At 42.0% G+C, this 21,506-nt stretch overlaps 1 protein-coding gene across 1 annotated transcript; it reads right to left on the bottom strand.

The window, feature by feature from the left end:
* Positions 1–6,470: 6,470 nt before the first annotated feature.
* abhd18 (abhydrolase domain containing 18) lies at positions 6,471–19,939 on the bottom strand. The gene is made up of 13 exons (XM_017706259.2): positions 19,806–19,939; positions 17,635–17,743; positions 16,674–16,758; positions 16,326–16,426; positions 16,153–16,228; positions 13,927–14,011; positions 13,476–13,503; positions 12,801–12,939; positions 10,767–10,856; positions 10,045–10,146; positions 9,231–9,606; positions 7,702–7,864; positions 6,471–7,121 (listed from the first exon to the last, which is right to left on the bottom strand). The coding sequence occupies exons 2-13, from the start codon at positions 17,724–17,726 to the stop codon at positions 7,067–7,069; spliced, it is 1,392 nt and encodes a 463-aa protein (XP_017561748.1). The 5' UTR covers positions 17,727–17,743; positions 19,806–19,939; the 3' UTR covers positions 6,471–7,066.
* Between the last annotated feature and the right edge of the window lie 1,567 nt (positions 19,940–21,506).

Here is a 21,506-nt window from a genome sequence, read left to right as displayed (position 1 = left end):
ACAGTTTACACATGCAGTTGTATGGATATTACACATTTCTGAGCAGGTAATGACTGGATATCGCACAGAAATTGTAGATATTGCACAGTAATAATTACAGATATTGCACAGAACTTGCGTATGTATCGCACTTGTACCAATCTATCAGCAGGAGATATTGCACATTAATTAGAGGTAGGATACGATATAGGTCTATGTGGTGTGTTCGTGATAGTGCACTCTATGATAGAATGATGTGTGAATTCATAGTGTGTTTATGACGGAGAGTGTCTGAGTCTCTGCTTGGGGAGGTTCTGATTGTAGAGCCGAACAGCAGTGGGGAGAAAGGAGCTGTGGTATCTCTCTTTTCCGCATCGGGGGTGGAGAAGCCTGTCACTGAAGGAGCTGCCCAGTGCTGCAACTGCCTCCTGTAGTGGGTGAGAGGGGTTGTCCTTTATGGATGCAAGCTTGGCCAACATCCTCCTCTCCGCCACCAGCTTGTCCAGTTTCTTCCTGTCTGCTGCGGTAATGCCACCTCCCAGCAGACAATGCCATAGAAGATGGCTGATGCCATCACAGAGTCATAAAAAGAGTGGAGAAGTCCACACTGTATTCCAAAGGACCGGAGCCTCCTCAGCAGGTGAAGTCTGCTCTGGCCTTTCTTATACAGGGTGTGTGTGCTGTCAGACCAGTCCAGTTTGTTGTTTAGATGAACACCCAGGTACTTGTAGGTCTTGACAATGTCCCTTCCCTGGATGTCCACTGAAGTGGTTGGGGAGAACTTAGTCCTGTGGTAAGCCACCACCAGCTCTTTGGTTTTAGCCGTGTTGATCTGGAGGCAGTTCTGCTGGCGCCAGTCCACAAGTTATAAATGTATCCTTTCATAGAACGTTTGCCAGAGTACCTAGGGTCTAACATCCACCCTGAAAAAAACAATCTAGATGACTTCCACATTTATGCATATCGCTGCTGCCGGGATAAAGCCTCGTATCTCCATTTTTGCCTTTTTCCAGTTTTTGACATAATGTGAAAATGTCTGTTGCTCTTTTCAATGTGTGTAAATTTCATGATGAATGGACCAAAAGAAATGGCCAAAAGTGACTCAGTAAAAAGTCTGGTTCCATTGATTTACATTAAAAGTAAAGTAAGTTTTTTCCTTCTCCTGTGAAGTTACCGTTTTGGAAAGGTTTTGTTCCGACAGCAGCGGTATGTAAATCATTTGTCATATTTTGTTTGGAGGTATCATAAAATATCTTCTTTTTTCCCCTCTTTCTACATTTAAATGTCTTTAAAAAATATGAATATAAGGATGCAATTTCAGAAATATCCAGAATGTTGTCCAGTTTAGCAAATTGCACTTGCACAAATATAAGATGGACTGTAAGCAGAGCAGAACATTGAGAAAATGAAGATCCAGAGGTGATTAAAATTACAGGTTGAGAAAATATTTCAGTTGAATATTAATTTGTAAATATTTATAAGTATTTTATTAACGAGCAGTTCTAGCTCATAGTTGATAACTGGAACAACAACAATAGTAATTATTTCTTATTTGGTTCTTTTATTTCATTTCTTTCTTTTCGTCTTTGTCTTCTTCTTCTCAGCTCTCTTTGTCTAGTTGTACTTTTTTGCTCTCTATTTTGATGTTATCTAAGGTGGAGGAAAGGGTGAAAGGCAGGAAGTACAGCCACTAAGTGCCTCTTAACTAAACCTCAATTCATAGTGTTCTCAGAACAATACAGTGCATAAAAGCTATATTTAAAAGTCAGCTCCCTGTAGTTCTTTGGCCATATTGGAAAATGTTTGACCAAATCATTGCCCTGTTCCAGTTTCTTACTTGCACGCATGCATTACACCAGCATCTAGTTCAGTGAGCTGAACCACTTGTGGGCTGGGGGTCATCTCTTTTGGGTGTTCAGCTTCTCCAATGTGAGTGCTGCCTCTGTTCTTCCTTAGGTGCTCAATGTCCATATCCAGCCACTTCACTACCATGTTTGACTCCTCACCTTCTGACATTTCTGTTCTTTCAAATGGACTGTGCTGTGCTACATCTGAACATCTCCACTGTTACCATGATATGGTCTCTTGTCATAATCCTCTCAACCTCACTACACTCTTGGAAATAAAGGTGCTAAACTGTCACTTGGGCAGGACCCCTCTTGTCACTGGGGTGGTACCATCATCTCAGTACCTTCAGTCAGGGAAAAGAACTGTACCTTAATCCACTGAAATTATATTTTCTAAGTTGTATTGGCTTCACACACCCCATATCGTCTCCAGGCTTTTTATTTTAATTTTAAAGCTCTGAAAATCTTAATGCTTGAAAAACTGGACCTTAAAACTACTGCTATACCTGTGAGGGTACAGTTACACTATTTGTACCTTTGATGACTGAAAAATATACCTAAACAGTACCTTTATTTCTAACAGTTTACAGACATTATAATTTCATGCATTGCAAATTATTTCATTGTGACATTATCTGTAAAACAACACAAGATCTGCCATGAATGGTGGAAGAATTTAGAGGCATGATCGTCATGGAAAATTATTTTACTGTGATGTCGCCTGTAAAATACACTCTAAATTGGATGTGGCAGAACTCTTTCACAAACATTATGATGTTATCTACAGCAAAAAATCCCACTGTGATGTCATCAGCAAACTTAACACAAAATGTACTGCAATAGAACAGTCTACATGCTTCACCACATCACAAATTACCCCAGTGTGAGGTCTTCTGCAAAAGATACTCAGAATGTGGCAGCGTAAAACGAATTCACAGGTATTATGATGTCACGTACCGCAAATGATTCCATTGTCATGTCATCCGCAAAATTCACACAAAACGCAGCAAAGTCCACAATCTAAAGAAAGCAATGATTAGTAAATTCTGTTTGACCTGTGTTCAATTGAAAACACAATATTTGATATTTTACCTTGCAAACTGTTTTTGCATATTTGTAAATATATGCTTGTTCCAAATTTGATGCCTGCAACACATTCCAAAAAAAGTGGGGACAGGAGCATGTTTACCACCCTAACTACAAGGCCTTTGGTGTCTTATTCTGTGCTTCATATGACGAGGCACCCCCACTCTCTGAATATACAAGCAATTGGTGTTGTAACACAAACAGAATGATCATGTTAAAGGAGGATCAGGAGTTATCATGTTAAAGTACACTTCTCCCTCAGGGTCGCAGGGGGGTGCTGGAGCCTATCCCAGCTGTCATCGGGCGGAAGGCAGGGTACACCCTGGACAGGTTGCCAGGCCATTGCAGGGCAGACAGCCAGACACACACAACCACTCAGACCTAGGGGCAATGTAGCATGTCCAATTGGCCTAACTGCATGTCTGGACTGTGGGAGGGAAACTGGAGAACCCAGGGGAAACCCACGCAGACACAGGGAGAACATGCAAACTCCACACAGAGATGACCCCAGTTGCCCGGCCAGGGAATCGAACCCAGGCCCTCCTCGCTGTGAGGCGACAGTGCTACCCACTGCGCCGCCCCCATTTTTTTCAGTCCTTGACAATTTGAAAATGCCTGATGTCCTACATTCTATGTAAATTTCATGAAGAAGAGACCAAAAGAAATGGCTCAAAAATACTTGGAAAAAAGTCTGGTTCCACTGACTTACATTAAAAGTGAAGTATGTTTTTTCATTTTACTGTAAAGTTACCAATTTGGAGACACAAGGTTTTCCTCTTCCTGGATCGGGGCCTTGTCGTGGCAGAAGGGCTTGTGTGGTCTAGGGTTCTTCAGAGCTAAGCCGTTGGGAACAGTATGCTCCTGGTAGGTTCTCCCAGGGTGAACGGGTCTGGAGTGAAGACCCAGACTAACATGATCCAAAACCCCACCATCTACCACACAGAAAATCATGTACCCTGCCGGGGAGAGGGTCACCTGGACCTACCTCTGGAGCCATATGGATGTTCATAAGCGTATATGGTACCAGAGCACCTTGGGTCAAAGGTCAATGATCAACTTTGTTGTCGTTTCATTTGACTTGGGACCATATGTTCTGGACACTTGGGTGAAGAGAGGTGCTGAGCTGTCAACTGATCACCATCTGGTGGTAAGTTGGATCAGATGGCAGGGAAGACTGATGGTCAGACCCGGTAGGCCCAAGTGAATAGTGAGGGTGTGCTGGGAATGACTGTCAGAGGCCCCTGTTTGTAATGATTTCAACTGCCACCTCTGGGAGAGCTTTTCTCATTTCCTGGAAGAGGTATGGGATGTGCAGTCAGAATGGACCCTGTTTGAAACCTCTAGGTGTAGCTGCGGCCAAAAGCTTGTGGGTGCCTGTAAAGGCGGTAACCCAAGAACCTCCTGGTAGGAGTTTGGTGAGGCCATGGAAAAAGACTTTCATTTGGCCTCAAAGAGGTTCTGGACAACTGTGGTCTGGGTGGCTGTGCCCAAGCTGTATTCAGCAAGGGTGGAGAAACTCTGGTTTCAAATGAGGATATTGTCAGTCAGTGGAAGGAGCGCTTTGAGGAACTCCTTAATCCGGGATACATGCCTCCCATGGAAGTCAGGGCCAGAGGCTTCTGGTGTGTCAAGTTCCATTTCCTTGGTGAAGGTCACTGAGGTAGTTGGTAAGCTCCTCAGTGGCAAGGCACCGGGGGTGGATGAGATTCATCCAGAGATGCTTAAGGCTCTGGATATTGTGGGGGTGTCGTGGCTAACGCGCCTCTGCAATATTGCATGGACGTCGGGAACAGTACCCTTGGACTAGCAGACTGGGGTGGTAGTCCCTATTTTTTAAAAGGGGGACTGGAGGGTGTGTGCCAACTATTGGGGTATCACACTGCTTTCCTGGGAAAGTCTATGTCAAGGTGCTGGAAAGGAGACTCCGACCAATAGTTGAACCTCAGATTGAGGAGGAACAATGCCGAGTTTTTGTGGACTTGGAGAAGGCTTATGACTCGAGATATCTTGTAGGAGGTCCTCTGTGAGTATGGGGTGCCGGGGCTACTACTCTGGGCCATCCAATCTCTGTACTCCCGGAGTGAAAGCTGTGTTTGAATACTCTGCATTAAGTCAGACTCTTTCAGTGTTAGCATTGGACTCTGCCAGGGTTGTGCCCTGTCTCCACTCCTGTTCGTGATAGTCATGGACAGAGTGTCAGGGTATAGCCGGAGTCAGGAGGGCATTATGTGTGGAGGCCGGAGGGTGGCGTCTGTGCTATTTGCAGATGATGATGTTCTTTTGGCCGAATCACATGGATGTCTCCAGCACTTGCTGGAGCGGTTTGCAGCTGAGTGTGAAGCGGTTGGTATGAGGGTCAGCACTTCCAAGTCTGAGTCCATGGTATTAGCCTGGAAAAGGATGGCATGCCCATTCCAGGTAAGGGGAAAGGACCTGCCTCAGGTGGAGTAGTTTAAGTATCTTGGGGTCTTTTTCACAAGTGATGGGAAGAGGGATCGTGACATTGGCCACAGCCTGGGACAGGTGGCAGCAGTAATGCGGTCACTGTACCGGACTGTAGTGGTGAAGAGGGAACTGAGCCAAAAGGCGAAGCTCTCTGTTTACCGGTCGGTCTTCATCCCGACCCTCACCTATGGTCACGAGCTGTGGGTAATGACAGAAAAAACGAGAACGCGAATACAAGCAGCGGAAATGAGTTGTCTTCGTAGGGTGACAGGCTATACTCTATTTGATAGAGTGAGAAGCTCGGTCATCCGGGAGGAGCTCAGAGCAGAGCTGCTACTCCTCCTCATCGAGAGGAACCAGCTGAGATGGTTTGGGCATCTGACCTGGATGCCTCCTGGTGGGGGTGTACCAGGCACGGCCTACCGGGACAAGACCTGGGGTCATCCTAGGACCTGCTGGAGGAATTATATCTCGTCTGGGATTCTCTACTCTCTCAACTGCTACCACGACCCTATCTGGACTAGCGGTTAATGATAATGATGATGATGATGGTTTTCTTCCAACGACAGTGACATGTTGCTCCACAATGTGTATATATCTTTCAGCTTTAATGGTTCCTTCACAGAGCTAAGCATGCCATAGGCACGGATACATACCAAAACAGAGCCTGACTTTTCAACTTTACGCTGATAACAATCTGGATGGTCCTTTAATTCTTTGGTCCAGAGAATACGGTCAGAAGTATTTCTGGACATTGATGACATGGCTTCCACTGTGCGAAGACATTTCTCTGGCCTCCCTGAATCCTTTAATGATATTATACAGCTGATATTACATATAGTATGAAGTTAATGAGATAAAACATTAAATATCTTGTTGCTTTACAATTCAAAGTGGATATACATATCACTGCTGTTTTTATTTGTATTTTACATATTGCCCCAAACTGTTGGAATTGAGCTTTTAATAGTAAGCATAGAATTTGCAAATGTAAAAGCTGATAAATACAGCTTTTACATCAGACTTACTGAATTTATCAGATATAGCTAAAGTTCAACATTATGCACAATTAAATTATTTAATTTCAATAACAGAACAAACAAACAGCAAGGAAACAGTCTCAAAAATGTCCTTTTTATTTTAGTCATGAAGGACTTATAAAGTAGGCCAAGAAAGAGGGTGTTTTAAGGAGGACAAGGTTTAGAGTGGAAAAAAGTACCATTGCAATTAATACATTTCAATTTCAAATACTATGAAACGGTATCCTCTATGTTATCTCAGGTTTGGCAGTGATGTTTGACACAGTGATACAGTTACAGTGAAAGGACATGAACGAGAAAGAAGGCTGAAAACACAAAAACACATTCAGAAACATTACTGTCCCTTATTGTGAATGAAATATATTTGCCATGATGGACGTAGTAAAAGGCAGCGAGGGTGTGTAAGATGTAAGAGGTCGATATGTTGGTTGGCGTTTTAAATAATGCGTGTTTGTAAGGACACAATTTATAAATTTCTATAAACAATATATTCTATTTTTTGGTAAATAGTACACCCACTGTCAGTCTTAAGTAGCATCACATAGCTAGCTTTCAGTTATGTGGTCCTTCTGTAATTCTAGTGTGTTGTTACAACCCGTGCTCTTCATTCCAGTGTCACGCCCACAATGGCACCTGTCCCACTGAAGGTCAGTTCCAGATGATCTGTAGCTACAACATGGGATATTTTTGAAGAAACCGGTCAAAGGCATCGTAAATGGCTTGCCTGCACAAGAAAATGAAACGTCATACAAAAAGAGATATTGCCATATTACAATTATGATTCCAATGGAATATTTCTCTGGAAAATTACATTTTTGAGTGAATTAAGAAGCTACAATCTATCTTGATTGTTAACTGCCAGCAAGCACAAACATCTATTAGCTAAACAAACGTTAAGTTTGCTTATCAGGCTAAACATCCAGACACCATGAAACAAGTTTAATTTTGCCTTACAGTCCCTTCAACAGCAGTTGCTCGACTTCAGTCGCTCAGATATGAATCATCGTCATCTAAACTTGTCTCGGAGCTTAACTAGCATCTAACGCACTAGCTAAGCTAATGCTAACCAGCTGCACTAACCTAGGTAGAAGCCAAAAAGCTCCCTAAATGCTTTCACGTTACTTACACACCTACAGCAAAGGCACTACCGAATACCATGGTAGTATTTGGAGACTATGCTATACCATTTGGAAACTTAGAATAGTGACAATGTAGCCTTGCTATACTAATCAACTAATCATGCCTACAAGGCTGTGTCTAGGGTCGTTCCATAGTGCAGAGATTGAGTGTTTATCCCTGCTGACCTGAAGATGGCCTGTTTGAATAGGTAGGCGCTGATGTGTCCTCCATCAAGGTAGCGGACCTCACAGCCGGGCCAGATCTCCTGCAGGCTGCGCACACCGGTTCGAGGGACATACGCGTCCTCTTTGGCCTGCACGATGATGATCAGCCTGGGATCTACTGGTACTGCAACACACAGAGGAGAAGAAAAACATAAAGCTGCAATCTAGGGATGTGCTTTCCAATTGATTTTGATATTCAGGTGTCCCTCTGTGCTAATTAATGGAGACTGGGAAATTATGGACCAAAATTTGTGACACTGTCAAAACTTTGTCGTAGGCCATCTTTGGTCACAACAACACTAAACTAGCTGCTAAAATGTTAAGACCATTATTTTTGACTCATGAACAAGAAACTCGTGGACACAATTTGTGATTGTTCCCTGCAACAGCATTATTGTGATAAATACTGTACCTACTTCAACCTCCCACTCCTCCTATGTGTACACGAATTGCCAAAAGTTTAGGGACATGCTTTATTTCTTTGTTTATTTATTCTTTTTTATCTTCATAACTAACTTAGAGACAGGTTTCAATAGAACACTGTTCAGATCTTGCTTCTTTTCTGTGCAAAAGCTGCAAACCGGAGGAACAACTGACAACTGAAAGTGAAAGTAAACACCCTTGGGAATAATGCCAAAGGCCATGCCTTTATTCACTCTCTGTGATATCAGCTCTCATCATCGCTCAAGCCTTTCAGATGTTTAAACCACCTTTCAACAACAGTTTAGAAGCATATACTATTATGTTTGTCAAGAAATGTTTATGGTATGCTCTTGATTTGTTTTGAACTTTTCCATCGTCGACTGAGAACCAGGCGAGAAACTTTGCATCATAGTGGCGAGGTTTGACTAGGCCACAAGCCAAGACATTTTCCACTGTGCTAGCAACATTTTAACAAGGCCTCCAGCCAGGCACTTTGCATCATCACAACGAAGTTTGACTTTGTTACAAGCCTGGGACGAGCTAGGAAATTATACATTACCATGAGGAGAGTTTCCCTCATTGCCACCTGGGGAACTGTGTGCATATGAGTGCTTTATTTGTTATTATTTGGACTTGTAAAATGTCCTGGAGTTTGAAAAGGAAAAAAAAAAATCAATTAAAGCTACACTATGTAAGTTTTGGGGATTTGGAGACCTCCTTGGTGGAAAATTCTGCATGAACAGACAAAATAATATAATGAAAATAATGAAAATTTGGTAATGTTGGTTGTACTTCTGACCCCTTTTCCATGCAGATGCGCGTTGAAAGAATATTGTTAGAGAACTTGGTGAAAGATGTCTTATAAGGATGGAAGTGATTTATTTACTATTGTCATCATATCTTCATAAGGATAATGTTGATGATGCATTTTATATATGAACATTGTGAGTCTGCGTGTGACATTATTACTTTGACATCTGTTGAAATCAGATTTTAGAATCAGTAGTAATGCTTATTCTTTCAAGTAGCAATTAAATCAAAGCCTTATTGTATTCTCCAAAACCTACCAGAGAAGTTGGCGATGTGTGTGCATTCGTCCATGACCCCCTTCATGAAGCAGAGAGACTCCCTCTGCAGGGACTGTCGCTGACCTGTTCCACGGCTGATGTTCTTAGCATGGAGCATGTCCATGTGCGGCCGGCTGCTGCTCACGGCTGACAGCATGCGGTCCAGATCGTCCCCCTCCCTCTGTTCCAGCAGCAGGCTGGAATCTCTCCCACTGGCTCCAACTCCGCCTCCTGCGGCCTCCCTGCGTAGTCCCACCCGTTCGTCCTGCTCACTGCTCATACCCAGCAGACTTGACGACAACGCCAGGTCCGAAAGTTTATCAAAGCTGCCTGGGGAGTCTCGCACAAAGTCCTGTCCCATCCGGAATGAATCTGTCTGGATGGAATAAAATCAGTTCTTGTCAGTAGTTTCTACGCTCTTGAACTGAAACAGTTCAAAGCTGTTTAAGCTTAAAACTTTAAAGATGTAGCAGCATTTTTGTTACTATTCTACCAATATTGAAAATATAAAATAATTAAAAGTAAAGTAAATCTACAGCTGCAAGTGTCTGCCATTTGATTTAATTACAAATCTTACACAGTAGTAAAGTAATTTACACCTTAAAGAATAACTTTCCAGACTCAAATTATGCCTAAATCTACACCACTGGCAAAAGTTTGGTCCTTGTCTAAGAGAGTGGTCCTGTGTGTCTGTCACTGGCAGTTCCTCTATGCAATACTCCAGCATGTGGATAATCCACTTACTCCACAATACTCCAGCATGTGGATAATCCACTTACTCCACAATACTTCAGCATCTGTTTCATCCTCTTACCCCGCAATACTCCAGCAGGTGGATAATCTCCTCCTCGTAGACGGTGTGTGTGGCGTATTGCTTCTCTAGTTCTCTCCAGTTTACAGCTTTACTTAAAACTCCCTGTAATAGAGACATTCATACAGGACCATTGTTCCAAAAGTGTAGTAGCTATAATAATTTAACCTCTGAAGAGAGAAACAATCCTAAAATTCTCATAATAAAGCATTTCTGTAAAAGTGCAGAGTGCTCAAATGTTAAAGGGGTACTCCTCCCAAAATGCAAAATCAGCTGTTGTAAATATACCTACTCGTCTCCTGTAGCTGTGCCACAATAGTCTCTAGAGTGATATTTTCTGGTTTAACGACTAGTGATGCACCTTTCTGATGAAGCTTTGTTGGGCTGGATGCTTCAGGGTGGGCTGTGTAAATGTTTTTTGTTGTTCAGCTGTTTGCTAATTCTGGATAAAGTCAATTGAAGCTAATGTTTTCACAAAGTAAGAAATGTCACCACTGTACTGAAGGATGAAAAAACAGTAATGATGCACAATGAAAAATGTGATATCTGTCAAAACCAAGAGGCTGCGGGATGCAAAATGTTGGCAAAGGAGTGACATCTAGTGGCAGATGTCTGAAATTGCACCAACACTGTATCAGAGCGCCCTGGACAGCCATCAAAACCAAGAGTGCACTAGCATCAGCTGCTAATATAAATGTGTACAGATAAACAGGATAAAATCTTACCGTGGTAAAAACACTTGAAGCTGTAGTCCAAGACAGACAAGGAATCAGAGGAATAGGCTTGGGCCAGTTTGTCACAGCTAATGATGCCATCTTTGTAGGGGAACAAAACATGGATACCGTCTGAGAAAACATGTTAAATAAAACCCTGACCTCATTTCCCAGAGAGGATCATCCTGATGTCCTTGAGTCAATCACTACACATTTATTACATTTATTTTTATGATACATAAAATCCAATATACTCAATATACCAATATCCCTCAATACCAGTTTATATAATATGACCAAAAGTCTATGAACACCCCTCATAATTAGAGTTCAAGCCACACCCTTTGCTAATAGGTGAATCAAATTATGCACATACACCAATCAGGCATAACATTATGACCACCTCCTTGTTTCTACACTCAGTGTCCATTTTCTCAGCTCCACTTACAACCCCAATTCCAATGAAGTTGGGATGTTGTGTAAAACAAATAAAAACAGAATACGATGATTTGCAAATCCTTTTCAACCTATATTCAATTCAATACACTACAAAGACAAGATATTTAATGTTCAAACGGATAAACTTTATTGTTTTTGCAAATATTCACTCATTTTGAATTTGATCCCTGCAACACGTTCCAAAGAAGTTGGGACAGGTGCAACAAAAGACTGGGAAAGTTGAGGAATGCTCAAAAAACACCTGTTTGGAACATTCCACAGGTGAACAGGTTAATTGGAAACAGGTGAGTGTCATGATTGGGGATAAAGAGAGCATCCCTGAAAGGCTCAGTCGTTCACAAGCAAGGATGGGGCGAGGTTCGTATTCTGTTTTTATCTATGTTTTACACAACGTCCCAACTTCATTGGAATTGGGGTTGTACTATATAGGTGCACTTTGTAGTTCTACAGTTACAGACTGTAGTCCATCTGTTTCTCTTATACTTTGTTAGCCCCCTTTTACCCTCTTCTTGAGTGGTCAGGACCCCCATGGACCCTCACAGAGCAGGTACTATTTGGGTGGTGGATCGTTCTCAGCACTGCAGTAACACTGACGTGGTGGTGGTGTGTTAGTGTGTGTTGTGCTGGTATGAGTGGATCAGACACAGCCATGCTGCTGGAGTTTTTAAACACTGTGTCCACTCTCTGTCCACTTTATTAGGCACTCCTACCTTGTCAGTCCACCTTGGAGATGTAAAAAAGTCAAAGACCATAGTTCATCTGCAGTTTGTGTTGGTCATCCTCTAGTCCTTTATCACTGGTCACAGGCCGCTGGCTACAGGTCGCTGTTGGCTGGATATTTTGGTAGGTGGATTATTCTCAGTCCAGCAGTGACACTGAGGTGTATAAAAATTCCAGCAGCTGAGAATTATCCACCACCCAAATAGTACCTGCTCTGTGAGGGTCCATGAGGGTCCTGAAGAACAGGGTAAAAGGGGGCTAACAAAGTAAGTAGAGAAACGGATGGACTACAGTCTGTAACTGTAGAACTACAAAGTGCTCCTATATAGTAAGTGGATCTGATAAAATGGACAATGAGCGTAGAAACAATCTAGCCTGATCGGTGTATACAGTCTCACATACATACACACACACACATTTTATATGTGTGTGTGTGTGTGTGTGTGTGTGTGTGTGTGTGTGTGTGTGTGTGTGTATATATATATATATATATATATATATATATATATATATATATATATATATATATATATATATGGTAATAGTATCTAGAAGCAAAAGCAGCTCAGCCAGGAAGCTGTAGACCATGCAAAAGTCTGCAGCATGTAGAAGCTGCCTATCACTCACTACAGAGTTTCAAACTGCCTGTGGAAATAACATCAGAACAAGAATTGTGCATTGAGGGCTTCATGAAATATAGCTGAGTAGCTGCACACAAGCCTAAGGTCACCACACGCAATAACAAACAGCCACCTTCCCACAGGAGCGGAGAGTGTTACAGATGCAAAGCAAATCCCAAGCACTTTGGTGTCCAAGCACTTTTGGCCATATGGAGTACCAATGTATCAGCCTTTATAAGGTTCCTACATGGCCTCCCATTGAGATGCCGGTCATGCCGAGAGGCCAGTAGCCCTCACGTTCCAGCCAGTGAAGAAGAGCAGCCGACTCCAGGATCAGAGCTCCGCCCATCACAAACAGGTCTGAAACGTTCTTCAAACTGGAACGTCTTCACAACATAAGGGGCAAAACAACATGCAAAAGCATATTAATAACAACATCAACAGACTTATTCAAAAGTAAAATACAACATAACCAAGTCTGTTGCACATCAACAGATGGCTACGCAGTTTACTGCTTGTACTGTGATTATGACTTTGAAATACTGATGTCGTAGAAGGCAACATGCAAATGAGCCCTCTAACCAATCACTGTGTGACCTGACACTTACACTCACTGTCTTCACTACAGTAAAATGTTGCAGACACGCAAATGTGCTGTGAACATCTTAACCAATCACAATTCCTTGTGTTCCTGTGGGTTTTTTGATGCATCAAGTTGTTCATGTATTCAAACAACAGTAAATTATATTTAATAGATTGCAAGCTACATTGCAATTGCAATGTGCATCAATATAATCAATACCAGCATTCTGTCCATACCATGCAGTCCTCCTTCCAGTATAGAACATGCTAACTTTCATCTAGACAAAATTCCATTAACACTGTACAGAAGGTCTCAATAAAAAAAAGTCTGACCACTCACACTTGATCTTTAGGTTTCCGGTATCCATGTGGAATTATGTGTCAAGGAAACAGAAGATCCAGCAAAAAGAATCTGGTAACACTTTACTGAAGGGCTGAGTTCATGAGGCTACATGGCACCAGCTTAAGCCTTTCATAACAGCTGACATAAACCTACATTTTTAAAAGTTTATTCCAACAAGCATCAGTTGTCATCATGCTTGCTGAGGAGAAATATCAGCAGCACTGACAAAAGTAGGCTTTATGACTCACAGTAATAAGCCTTTACAAATGTTTATGTCAGGTGTCCTATGTATCATGTAGCCTCATGAACGTGACCTAAAGTCTTACAGATTTCCTGCTAGAGAATCCCAACCTAGAGTAAAATTTCATGGGTAAAACACCTTTCACTGGTATAACTGACTGACACACACACACACACCTTTATGCCCTAAATGCCCTTTAAAGGATATAATATGGGTTTTCAAGCAGCAGGGAAGCCATTCCTGTCTCTTTGATCATGGGTCTGGCCATGAGAGTTCGCCTCCTCCAGAAAAACTGGAAAATACATGAAAAAGGTCAGAACTGAAGCTTGAATGAGAAATAACACAACAGGACAGGAAACATATTGGAGATGGGCATTTTAACCAAAAACACTGACTTAAATAATGAGCATTTTTAAACTAATAGCTTCTGCTGATCCAAACAAGCAAATGTTTCATGTTGTCATGAATTAAAAATAAAAATCTCAAGTGGTTTAATCTTAGTGTATTGCATAGGGTCATCATACGTGTTGATTTGTACCTGATCGGTTGATTTAAGCCAGCAATATAAATCAATGAAACAATTCAAAGCAAAGCAGCATTTTTCTGGCCAAAACAATGTGGTGGCTGACCGTGATTGGACATAATATCTGCTTTTTCAAGACTTTCATCTAACTGTGATTGGTCCGTTGCATGGAACGAGCTTTTAACATGATCATAGGTTCAATTTTGTTTCATTTTTTTATAGTTTGAAGGATGCTGCCAGTTTTTTTAGCTGTCTTTGTGTATTACAAGTACATGATATATAATATATTAACAGTTGGCATACACAGTGATGTGAAAATTACGTACTTGGAGCGAAATACAAACCCAAAAAGACAAAATGTTATAAGATTCACTAGACATTATCATGTTTGGTCATTTTCTCTTATTTATATAGAATCGTCATTTGTGAATGTGTGCTGTAATCAGAAGATTCATACAATGAAAGCAATGGTTTTCCATCTTAAATGGTTCTTGATTACTCAATTGTGTTTGTTAGTCAGAGAATTCACTTTCGTTTTAACCGTCATCCTTGCGAAGCCTATAAACAACAGTGAGAGTGAGCCAGGGTAACATACAGCCTCCACACAGGGGGGTTAAAAACAAAGACGGCCAAAGTAAACAAAGAGAAAGGCCCATATACAGCCCAAACACTGCAAAAAAGAAATAAATAAAAACAGAAAACACAACGGCAAAAAATTACCAGTGCATTTTCTGTAAAATTAACTCAAAAAATGCGAAAATTCCATTACGATTACAGCACATATTCCGTGTATTTACAGGATTATTCCTTCACTTTATCTGTGGAACATTCTGTAATTTTACCATTTTATCCATACAAAAAAATCAAGTTTCCTTCAACTCAAAAAAGAAAAAGCTTTTATATCCTCCACCAGAACCCAACTAATATGTTTATTGGCTGGTGTTCTGGCTTAACAGCCACTTTATTTATTCTAACTTCAGGTAATGTTCAACACTGTAGCCACATGTCTAGGTTAATATTATTCCTAACATTTTCACACAGTTACAATCTGATTAACATCACATTTGAGTTTATCAGCATGGTTAAAAAGTAGCTAGGTACTTTCTATCATGATAAAGGAGGAGTTTTCTGCCCTAGTCTTGTTTAACTGCTGCACTCACTGCTGCAGCTGTAAGGAGCGAAGCAACCGGTAAAATACCCAGTACGCAACATGTGCTTGGAAATATAGAAAAGTAACAGTGAGAAACGGAAAAATTCTGTTTCAATGATACAGAGGAACAACCTGTTTAAAAACGGATATTTTTACATTGTATGTGCTGTAAACAAAGTTGATGTTTTTTAAGCTTATTGAGGCAAACATGCTTATTTTGCTGAAATACTTTAAAAATGATTTAACTCTGAGTAGAGCCGCTGCTTCTCCACGTCGAGAGGAGCCAGCTGAGGTGGTTCGGGCATCTGGTTAGGATGCCTCCTGGACGCCTCCCTTGGGAGGTGTCACAGGCAAGTCCACCCGGGAGGAGACCCCGGGGAAGACCCAGGACACGCTGGCGTGACTATATCGCCCAGCTGGCCTGGGAGCGCCTCGGAATCCCCCCCAGGGAGCTAGTGGAAGTGGTTGGGGAAAGGAGGGTCTGGGCCTCATTACTTAGGATGCTGCCCCCGCGACCCGAACCCTGGAGAAGCGCAAGATAATGGATGGATGGATGGATGGATGGAAAACTGTGTTAGATTGTGTCCCCTGTTGCCTACACTTTATCTACACCATATGCACAGTTAGAGAGACCAATTTGAACATTACAAGCTAATACATGATTTCTTTCTTTATTAAACAACTACTTGATGAGTTTGGATGTCTGTATATACAAAACAACCACAACCATCATTAAAACAAACAAAACCAGCACACTTACATGGTCTCCAGTTCCAGCCAAATGGATGCAGACTGGTCTGTGCTTTCTCCATTTTTTGGGTATTATAAACTGAAACCTAAGAAAAGAGAAATTCAGTTGTGAGACTTTTCTTTGGCTCTGAAAGCTTAGAATAATCTTTCTGCTGTATGCTGGTGTATGATTGGCATGGTTACCTGGCTTTGACGGACTCTGTTGGCAAAATGCCTGGAACAAAGTGTTCCAGGGGAGATATGAAATGGCCATTGTGAATTTTACAGTCCGAGTGATCTTCCACCTACAGAATGAATATTTCAAATGCGTCCAGTTAACAACCACAGCTTCAGGCGAGTCTTGAAGAGCACAAGGCTACTGCGGTCTGCATGTTTTCAATTCATGTTTGCTGCTGCTCTTCGACTGCGTGGGAGCGCTATACAAATACCAGTAAAAAAAAAAAAAAAAAAAAAAAAAGGAAGCAGTGCAGTGGTTGCAAAGGTCTAGGTTGGGATCTAACTGATAAAACCACATATGCAGCTGGACTTTACCTTATCGATAAAAACTGGATAGTCCCGCGGTACCAAATGCTTACACTTTTCTCTGTCTCCAATGGTCTTCCGGAATTCAAATATTCTGTTGAAAAAAGGAGAAATGTAAAAAAACAATGACTCAAAAGTCACACGTAGTGCTGCAATCATCAGATTTCCACTCACAGTCATCACCTGTAAAACATGCATCATAGCGCTGGACCCTAACTAATATAAGCTACTGCGCAATAGAGACTATATATGTGTGTGTGTACATATACATACATATATACACATGTACACACACATACATATTGCTTTTGTCAGAAGAAAACCTCATATCTCCAAAATGTTAACTTCTCAGGACAAGGAAAAAACATACTTTACTTTTAATGTAAGTCAACAGAACCAGACATTTCTCCAAGTCATTTTGGGCCGTTTCTTTCGGTCCATTCATCATGAAATTTTCATACAATGCAAAGGACAGCAGGTCTTTTCAAATTATGTCAAAAACGGAAAAAGTGAATAAAACGGAGATACAAGTTTTTGTTTTGATATATTATACACATACATTCATACACACACTCACACGTAATCATGAGTCATTGATACATGGGTATCTAGATTGATTATGGGTATCCAAAACTAGACAAACTGTCTTAACCACTACAGTACAGTATTAACTTACAGCAGGCATAAATGAAGAGTCACAAACTGCAGCAGTGCAGATGTGATTCAATGGCAGACTAGAGATGGCTAGTCATGACCTATTTATAGAGCGGTTACAAAGCTGGAAATTCTAGGACGAGGACGGACAACCCTGTCTGATGGGAACTGGACACTGACAAAGGTCTCAATTTCCCCTCCCTCTAATACCACAGACATTTGGACACATATAGCTTCATCATACTCATTTGTAAATAAGCTGAACACACAAACTTGAAGTCTGATTCATGTACCACATGTTGCTGATGTACAGTACCGTTTCAGGTCCTCGGGCCTTCCCCATCCTTGGATGAAGAGTTTGGTGAGGAGGAGCTTTCTGTAAAGGACATCAAGCCGGCTCACACCCATTTGCAAGGACCTGTCATCTGCAGAGAGTAACATGTCTGTGGTCAGACGCACCAAAGCAATTTCGAAACAGGCTTAACATCCAAGGCGGCCAACATGATTCAACGAGCCACTTGGCACAGCAGTTATCCAGAAGAACCTGTTCAACTGAAAATCAAATCACTCCTACTCTTGCTCAGCATACTGGAGTCAACTTCTCGAGCCAGATTAGGCCTAAGTTTAGACTAAGAAGCACCACCGCCACTGCAGTCAAGTTCAAGGCAATGTAAAATCCATGTGCAAAAAAAGCGGCACAGTAGATATAACATAATGCAAATTAGGCTGAATCATCTTTCACTTTCAACACTGACCCCAGCTGTTTATCTATAAACTTAGGAACTTAAGGTTCAGTGGTCACTGCGTAGAACATCCCAAGCTAATTTTGAGCCTAGGTTTTCTCTTTCCCTTGAGTGAGCCAAATAAGCATAATTGTAAATTGGGTTTTAAACCTTACATGTTCAACACTTAAAGTGGAACCCCACCAATTCTTTCAAAACCTCTACAAAATTAGACATAAACAAAGTCATTTAGAACAGCTACTGTGAAATGCTTATTCTAGAGAGACTTACGGAGTCGGAATTGAAGTTATTCAGTGAAGTTATTACATGAAATGGTTAGATATATGCTGCCTGATGTCTGACACAATGTTTTGTGATAAAGCTTTGGCTTAAAATGTATTTTAATCCATTTACTTTTATCCACTCATGGTGGAGGGATACATGCAGGGTGCTGTTAGACAAAATAGTCCCCAAAGAAACTTTTTTGCAGTTTTATCACTATTTTTCCATCATTAACATAACATACAAAAACTCAGTAGACGCGTGCTGTTTTTGGAAAGTACATGAAACGGCTATATTTGTGTTGTAAACATTGCGACCTCTGGTTCCCATCACCACCACTGTAAAGAAATCGGAGCCTATACAGTGGACCATTTCACACCAAACCACTCCAAATACATTTCAAGGACTGAACTATGCAGAATTTGTTTAAGTTGAACAATTGCAAAATTTAAATATGAAATAAAGCATTTTGCTTTACGGAAATACTTCATACATTTCTGTTCACATAAAAAAGTAACTCCAGAAATATACTGAATTAAGTGATACTTTTTAATTAATCACATAAACGGGGAAATTCCACCTCCGCATTTAACCCGTCCGTGAAGTGAAACACCACATGCACACTAGTGAATAGACACACACACTAGGGGGCAGTGAGCACACTTGCCCGGTGCAGTGGGCAGCCTTATCAGGGGAGCAATTGGGGGAGGAAACCTCAGTCATGTGCTGTCGGCCCTGGGGATCGAACCGGCGACCTTCCGGTTACAGGGCCAGTTCCCTAACCTGCCCGCTTAGCTTTACTACAGTCTAACTGAAACTCTCCATTCACTCCTGCCTGCTGTACGAAGCTGGAGTCAGGTTCCTATTTCCCAGCTTGTTGTTTGAACTTTACAGTTCCACCTTAAATGGTATAGCAGTTGCATTCTTCATCTCAAGCACCAGAGCGTAACTGCTGCACCATTTAAGGTGGAACGGAGAAATAGAGGAAAAAAAGAAGGAACCTGACTCCAGCCTCGTCGTGTGTGTGATGTGCTCACCGAGAACCACAACGTTAATCAGGACGTTTCCTAAAGAGAATGAAACCCTGACCGAGCGAGGAAAGCTCAACTCTCTGCCGCCAGTCGTGTCCAGTCCGGTGACCCTGGCGACTTTACACTCATTTGTGATGTAGTTTTTGTCCAGTCTGACTGACATTTTCAGCTCTCTCTCTTTCGTTCTCTCGTTCGCTCTCTCTGTCTGTCTGTCTCTCTCCCGTTCTGTCCCTCTCTCTCTCTCCCGTTCTGTCCCTCTCTCTCTCCCGTTCTGTCCCTCTCTCTCTCCCGTTCTGTCCCTCTCTCTCTCTCAGTTCTCTGTCTGTCTCTCTCTCTCAGTTCCGTTTACTAACCGCTGTGTTAGTGACTTAAACTTTCACACACAAACATAAAGCGGTTAAAGTAAACTGTGGTAACGTAAAACCGCAGAAAAGCAGCGTGAGAAACTGTACCTCGACCTAAAACGGAGATCTGACGACTTTCGGCTGTTTGTCATCGCAAAGGGCGAATTCCGCCTCAGAGCGCACCACCGTCCCAGCATTCAATGGAAGTGTCGTATGCACCCGCTTCTTCTTCGGTGGTGACGTTGTTGTTTTACTACCAGCAGGGGGCGACATTAATTTATACAGCCCACCAGCAGGGGGCGACATTCATTTATACAGCTCACCAGCAGAGGGCGACATTCATTTATACAGCTCACCAGCAGAGGGCGACATTCATTTATACAGCTCACCAGCAGAGGGCGACATTCATTTATACAGCTCACCAGCAGAGGGCGACATTCATTTATACAGCTCACCAGCAGGGGGCGAGAAAAAGCTGTTGATTATTTGCAATAAGTTTGAAGTTTAATCTAACTTTTCTCTCTGATGCCCGCTAACACACATGCACAGCTCGTCATGGCTCCTGTCCTTTCCTTCCTTCCTTCCTTCCTTCCTTCCTTCCTTTCTTCCTTTCTTTCTCTTTCTCTCTCTAATTCTACCTACTTCTTACTCTGCTCTATCCTGTATTGCTTCGGTTATATAAGTAAGTAAATAAGCACGTAAACGAATAAATGAATAAATGGTCGTTAATGGTTCGCAGACTGCTGAACTCAGTAACTCAGTGACACCGTAATCTAACTATTGGACTACGCGCGCGCCTGACGTTACATAACATTGTCTATATTAATAATTAGTTAATAATTAGCTTTTATTATTGCTTTCCCTTTCCTGAGATAATCAGGTAGATAACTGTTATTATATTTACGTGTAAAGGGCAGGAATTCATTAAGGATGTTTAGCAATGATAATGATCTCTCTCTCTCTCTCTCTCTCTCCCTCCCTCTCTCTCTCTCTCTCTCTCTCTCTCTCTCTCTCTTCCTCTCTCTCTCTCTCTCTCTCTCTTCCTCTCTCTCTCTCTCTCTCTCTCTCTCCCTCTCTCTCTCTCTGTCTCTCTTCCTCTCTCTCTCTCTCTCTCCCCCTCTCTCTCTCTCTCTCTCTCTCTCTCTCTCTTCCTCTCTCTCTCTCTCTCTCTCTCTCTCTCTCTCTTCCTCTCTCTCTCTCTCTCTTCCTCTCTCTCTCTCTCTCTCTCTCTTCCTCTCTCTCTCTCTCTCTCTCTCTCTTCCTCTCTCTCTCTCTCTCTCTCTCTTCCTCTCTCTCCCTCTCTCTCTCTCTTCCTCTCTCTCTCTCTCTCTCTTCCTCTCTCTCTCTCTCTCTCTCTCTCTCTCTCTCTCTCTTCCTCTCTCTCTCTCTCTCTCTCTCTCTCTCTCTCTCTCTTCCTCTCTCTCTCTCTCTCTCTCTCTCTCTCTCTCCCTCTCTCTCTCTCTCTCTTCCTCTCTCTCTCTCTCTCTCTCTCTCTCCCTCTCTCTCTCTCCCTCTCTCTCTCTTCCTCTCTCTCTCTCTCTCTCTCTCTCTAAATTTAAATATGTATGATGTTTAAATGTAGAGGTATTTAAATCTCTTACGTTTATCCGTTCAGTCAGTTACCTGCGTCAAAGGCCAGCCGGAGCAGAGCGCCGCAGGACTGCCAGTGCTTCAGTTTAACAGCAGGGGGCAGTGCTCACCTTATGATTACACTCAGGCACTAACGTTACCTCTCCGAGAACTGCGATAGACGTGGAATTACATGATGCTAGAGAATGAAGGCGCGAGTGAATGAATGAATGAATGAAT

The sequence above is a fragment of the Pygocentrus nattereri genome, chromosome 14 (assembly GCF_015220715.1).
Source record: "Pygocentrus nattereri isolate fPygNat1 chromosome 14, fPygNat1.pri, whole genome shotgun sequence".
NCBI lineage: Eukaryota > Metazoa > Chordata > Actinopteri > Characiformes > Serrasalmidae > Pygocentrus > Pygocentrus nattereri.
Note: the sequence above shows the minus strand (reverse complement) of the source record. Positions and strands in the feature narration are given on the sequence as shown.

Excerpts from the sequence above, each read along its gene's own strand:
- abhd18 (XM_017706259.2), bottom strand. The coding sequence starts at position 17,726 with ATGGGTGTGAGCCGGCTTGATGTCCTTTACAGAAAGCTCCTCCTCACC. Across the intron at positions 14,012-16,152 it reads TGGCTGGAACTGGAGACCAT|TTTTTCTGGAGGAGGCGAAC; the intron begins GTAAGTGTGCTG and ends TGTATTTTCCAG. Across the intron at positions 10,147-10,766 it reads CTTCAAGTGTTTTTACCACG|GGAGTTTTAAGTAAAGCTGT; the intron begins GTAAGATTTTAT and ends TCTCTATTACAG.